Genomic DNA, 6,563 nt, shown 5'->3' with positions numbered 1-6,563 from the left:
AGTGTTTGAAACATAAATAATTTGTTTCTGTGCGTCACAGTATATTCATAACCTAATCAGGTATAAGTACTATTATTTGTTACAACGAACTTACGGATCATTTATAATACATTATAAAAGTCTAAACGTAGTTTTTGTTTAATATATTAACTTAACCGAATCAGATCACTATGTCAAATATTGTAGCAGTGGAAACTTCGCCCAAATCCACGATCCAGTCCGTCACCGACAATTATTTCGAGGTTTTCGACGTGCTCCAGCAAAATCGTGCGAAAACATTGGAATCTCGAGATATCAAGAGTCCACAGGCGCACTGCAGGCGATATAAATCGACGCCTAATGTGGCTCTGCAGGAGAACTCGGCAGGTGCAGATGAACCCGAGACCGAGTGGCCGTTTACAACCGGAATTATGCGACGATATAAATCGATGCCTAATATGGCTCTGCAACGATGTAACTCCGCAGACGATGTACCCGATGTCGAGTTACCTTCCATCACATCCATGGTGGAGTTGCAAGTTTCCACAGATTTATCGTCCACCGAGTTGTCAGCAACGGCACCTGCCACTGCAGAAGTTGACGAGATCGAGGCGCCGTCCAACATCTCGTCATCATCTTTGCCACATGTTCGGCCGATCGAAGCCGACGTGCTACAGTCAAGTCTGATGTATAACACGGCAGCAGTGCAGTTTGACGGTGCCGAGTTTGAAAACTGTTCGGCGAAACCATCGGTCCACCAGGCAAATGATATCCGGGATATGGTGGTAACCCGCGGCGGCTGCAGTGACGCAGTAACGAACCCGACGGTAACCGCGGTGCTTCCCAGACACGATGTACTCGATATCGAGTTACCTTCCGTTGCATCCATGGTGGAGTTGCAAGTTCCGACAGATTTATCGTCCACCGAATTGTCAGTAACGGCACCTGCCACTGCAGAAGTTGACGAGATCGAGGCGCCGTCCAACATCTCGTCATCTTTGCCACATGTTCGGCCGATCGAAGCCGACGTGCTGCAGTCTAGTCCGGCGTACAACACGGCAGCGCTGCAGTTTGACGGTGACGAGTCCATAAACTGTTCGGCGAAACCATCGGTCCACCAGGCAAATGGTATCCGGGATATGGTGGTAACCCGCGGCGGCTGCTGCAGTGACGCAGTAACGAACCCGACGGTAACCGCGGTAATTCCCAAACGCCGCTCTCTGTGGAGCCGGACGAAGAGATTCGTCCGGCGAATGCTTTGTTGCGGCGCCGTATCGGCATAGACTGCAATGTATGTGCGTGTTTGTGCCGAGTCTGCCCCGCATTTTTGTGTCCCCGGTTGAACTTGTTCGCCGGAAAATCAGTTGAAATCCTTTTACTTCCGCCATTGTACGCGCGTTCATTCTGAGTTCGGTCCGACGTTTGAACGTTTCCCCAAGTCACACGCACTATACTGACTTTAGTTACCATTGAAATTGCACCGTTTGAGTCATAGATCTGCTGTGGAAATGGTCGGTAAATACTGCTGCCCTCCGCGCTCCTATGTTTAAGAAAATAAATAATTATACCGATCGAAAATTATGGCTATTATACTGCCGTAAAATATGTAATGTAAAATGTAAAATGTATAATGTATAATATGTATAATATGTATAATATGTATAATGTATAATGTATAATGTATAATATGTATAATATGTATGATGTATAATGTTTAATGTATAATATGTATAATGTATAATGTATAATCGGATAACCTATATTATGTAAATGTAAGTTTACACGAATAATAAACGTTATTGTTTTATTATTTATTTGGTATTTATTTGATATTATTATTAATAAACGCGTCAACACGCTGGTGTAAACTTAACTAGTGGATATGTTGTCTAGGTATATTGTACAGATATACTTTCGATTTTTCTTTACTAGTGTATAAATCTCACGAGGAACCTTGTATTAAATTCTCAAGCTTTTTGACCAGAAAAAAAACAATATAATAATATCAACAACCATAACAAGGTACGTCGGAAAAAAACAAAAACACTGCGATATCATGCAAAAAATGATATGTGTAATAAAGATCTCCGTGGATTTAGATTTCACCATTTGCTTAATATTGCTTTTATAATTTTCTATAGCTTGTTCTATTTTAGAATATGGTTTTGTCGATTCTAAATTAGAATCCTCGTCAATCTCACTCAGTGATGTTCAATCAGCTTGTATTTTTATCAGGGCTTGCAAACGTTATAATAACGTTATGTTTGATAAAAAACGATTGAAATTTGTAAACGTAATTATAACGAAAAACGATAAACATAAATAAATAAATAACACAAAACAAAACGTAACGTTTAACAAAATATATGATATATCATTAAACAAAACATAACGCAAAACGGTATATATTGTATTTCATTAAACAAAATAATTAATTTCCAATTATTTAATAATACTTAGTATTATTCAATTATTTATTCGAGCCAAGAATTAATTTTATCCCGTATCCGGCCTATCCGGGAGATCCCGTATTAGATTTATTTTAAAATTTAATAAGAAGGTATTAATAGAATAATTTAATTACCAATAGCTAATAATAGTGATACTCTGATAATATTGTACTGTACTATCTGTACTACGGTCGAAATTTATACCATTCAAGTTATTCAACTATTGTGTTCGGTGATCATTGGTATTTATTTTGTTGTTTGTGAATGTTCTATTTAATAATGGTAATATGGTAAAAAGTATAATTTAGATAGTATAAACTATACTATGTTGTCTACACTCTATAGTATATTAGCTATGTACACACTTTTATATTGCCAATACATATTATTTAACTTTTAACAACATAAATTATAGATTCTGATTATTTTGTCAATTGTAGAAAGGTATAAAATAAATGTTGACAAAGTATGTCAAAACAATCAGAGTAAAATATGTTTGAAACATAGATTCCTGCTTAAATGATATTCTCAAGCACAATATTGTAAAACTTACTAAATAATTTTAACATTTAAAAACCTAATAATACGTTCAAAATTTCAAAATAATGATCATGATTTTTTTTTTTAATATTTATTATTTTATAATAAAGTCCTTAGAGCCTAGGCAATTTATTAAATTCAATAATACATTATCACTTATAACTTAAGATTAATTATCATCATACTGTTTTATCATTTATTTTGTTTCCATTTCTTTACGAACTATGTATATTGTAATTTAATCTGTATCACTGTACTCTATATTTTGTAAATAATATGTAATTGGGTTATCTAACCCATTTAATTAAATAAATAAAATTACACAATACCTACTTAAAACTCAGAATAGGGAAATTATGTCCCCAAAAAAGGTCATAGTCATATACTTTTAAATTGCGGCCTGTGTACTTTTAAAACAGGTATCTAAATACTTTTAAATATTAAATAACGATAAACGCAAAAATTGTATAACGTTTTAATTATGAATAACGTTAAACGCAAAAATTGTATAACGTTTTAATTCTGAATAACGATAAACACAAAAGTTGAATAACGTTTAAATTTTGAATAACGATAAACTCAAAATTTGTATAACGTTTTGATTGTAAATAACGTAAAACAATATTTTTTTTTCAAATGCAAGCCCTGATTTTTATTAATAATAAATACATTCTATAATAATACTAGGTACAATCAGTGTAAATATATTTAATTTTTGTTTAAATATATTTACACTGATTGTAGTGTAGTGGAGGGTTAATATATTAACCCTCCAGAATTATTGTTGTCTATTTCGATTAGGTAAATTGTGCTGATTATATTGAACTTGTGGAGAATGACAATAATATTATACAAATATTATCACTTTTCTAATATATGATTCATATTATACAATCGTGTTTCCCGTCAAAACACAATAATATTATTTTAAAATGAAGCGTTTTTTTCTTTGTTTCTGTATACAAAATGTAATAGAAAAACGCTTGCCAAGTCAGGGATCGGCATGTAAACTTTCTTGATTTTTAATTTTTAGAAACGTATTAACTGATATCACACCCAAGCGGTATAACAATTTGAATCCAGAAAAATGTCGGTGTGAACAGCCCCGCAAAAAATCATTTTCATTTTCATTTAGTGAGTTAGATCTCCGAAACCGGAGAGCGGATTTCGTTGTTTGGGGTCTTGTTAGATTCATAATAGTTATTAGGAGAAGTGCAGTGAAGATTTTCAGAACTTGATCTTTTATAGTTAACTCACTACGGAACATTAAAACAAATTTTATTGGGCGTTTTTTGATGTTTTTCAGCTTTACAGCTTTGTAGTGAATTAACGATTGGAGATAAAGTTCTGAAAATCTTTACTGCACTTCTCCTAGCCAATGTGAATCTAACAAGACCCCAAACAACAAAATCCGTTCTCCGGTTTCAGAAATCTACCTCGCTAAATGAAAACCTAGAGAAAAATAACTCTTTTTTTTATCTACTTGATAATCCATTTTTAATGAGTTATCAACCAACTTTCTAGCTACCATAGTTTAGGAGAAAAGTTAAAATATAGAAATTTTGGGACTGTTCACGCCAACGTTTTTATGGATTCAAATGGTTGTACCGCTTGGGTGTGATATCAAATCTCTCTCATTAATATTTTATATTAAAGCTAGCTAAATTACCCACCTACTCATCATTACTGAGTGACATTTTTATTATTTTCCTATTTAACACAAATTCTTGAAGGTTTCAAAATTCAGACTTTTGTCATTTCAATTACCATACTATTACTTAAATTGATTAAAAAATTAAGAAAGTAAAAATTTTAAGTTCCACATCATTATTGGTATTAGTATTTTTTTTACTAATATTAAATGCCTGTAGCTTATATAATGTCATAAAGCAATTGTTGCGGCAGGCGTCTTGTGAGCAGTTTCATAATAATAATGATAATTACTTAAAAAATTATGTTTATGAAAATGGCTCTCAGGGTACCTATAAAAATAATTTGTATATTCCAATAATCATAATTTATCCAAATATGAATATGATTAGATAGATGTAGACATATACATCATAATATGTATTTGAACAATGAATATACAAGGAATAGAACATAAATATTAATGTTATATAGTAAATCTTCACACAAGTTTTATATTTCGTCAATACAATATTCATTACAAAATCGGAATATAAATTGTAAAAATAATTAATTCATAACTAAAACCTACTTATAGTGCAAGTGGCCACAAAACTCGGGGTAAAATTTGCTAAACCAAGTTTTCTTTCTTAATTAGTTGGCAGTTACTTTAATTTTTGCATTGAAATTATAAATCATAGCCTAGATTACTCAGTAGCCACATTCCCTTAAACTACATGAATGCACTCAAATGCACCAACTCGATTCACTTTCCCTTCAAACTGTTGAAGAAAATCGTTGCAGTTTTACTACCTCAAAAGCAATTCAACTTTTTTAAATGGTACTATAGACAAAAAATATCGTTATTGAATTTGCTTGCAACATAGTTTTTAAAAACTGGCATCAATCCGGGACCATTTCAGAAAATGAAGGTGAAATATGTAAGTCAAGTTTTTAGCAACACGATAGCAGCAGCTATGCAATTTTGAGTTTAAGGTGGTTTATACCCTTAACTGCAGAAACTACTATAACTATTATCGAGTATATGGACAAATTATTTGATTTGTTAAATTCAAGAAAGAAATCTGGAAGTAAAGATTTTAGCTGACCATTTAAAAACACTGCTAACCCTAGAGAACATATTATTATACTCCATATGCTTGAAGTATTTAAAAATATGAGTTCTGGATACTAAAAAGTCAATGGATAAATTGTAATAATAATGATGTTACTAAGCGAATGAAATTTTCGGATGGTTGTATATTTTGTTAAATATTTTTTGTCAACTACCTATTTCAAACTTTCTGAATGATCAAATTTATTAAAAGACATGGGTCAAATTTTAACAATCATTGGATAATACCTATTAGATGTTGGTGGACAAAAAAGTGTAGGTATCCACTAGATGCAATTTGTTACCAGAAACCACGACCACCCTCAAAGTTAAATATTGAAGCATTTTTTCTACTATAAGAAATGTCATCCAGATACCAAATAAAAAACAATATTATTATTCCCTAAAATAGACTTCTTTGATTCTTATCTATAGAACTTCCCTCGATATAATATACAGGTATATTAGATAGGCGGACACATGCAATATGTATGTTGCGTCCCGAATTACTAGAATGGCGTTACTCCATACAAAAAATCCATAGTAGAATTTTTATTCTTATACTTTTCAGCAGTTCTTATAAATTATTTTTCAGCATTCACATCTAGTGTACACTAATATTATAATAGGAGTGTAACTGTGTAAGAAAACAACCAATAAATTAGAAAAAATTGTATGAAAGTCCATGGCATAAATATATGGTCGAAGGTTATATCAGAAGAATAAGAACAGTTGGAGTTTCATTGCATGGGAGATACCTAGATTGCCATATATTACTGACAAGACGTATTTACATAAATACACCTTGAATACAGGTATAGGCAAAATGGCCAATAAGGATCAACAAATAA

At 32.3% G+C, this 6,563-nt stretch overlaps 1 protein-coding gene across 1 annotated transcript; it reads left to right on the top strand.

Moving 5' to 3' along the window:
• On the top strand, positions 1–1,408 carry LOC132949844 (uncharacterized). The gene has a single exon (XM_061020922.1). It carries the CDS (start codon positions 171–173, stop codon positions 1,260–1,262), a length of 1,092 nt encoding a protein of 363 aa, XP_060876905.1. The 5' UTR covers positions 1–170; the 3' UTR covers positions 1,263–1,408.
• The last annotated feature ends 5,155 nt before the right edge of the window (positions 1,409–6,563 follow it).

This window comes from Metopolophium dirhodum, chromosome 8 (assembly GCF_019925205.1).
Source record: "Metopolophium dirhodum isolate CAU chromosome 8, ASM1992520v1, whole genome shotgun sequence".
NCBI classification, from domain to species: domain Eukaryota; kingdom Metazoa; phylum Arthropoda; class Insecta; order Hemiptera; family Aphididae; genus Metopolophium; species Metopolophium dirhodum.
Note: the sequence above shows the minus strand (reverse complement) of the source record. Positions and strands in the feature narration are given on the sequence as shown.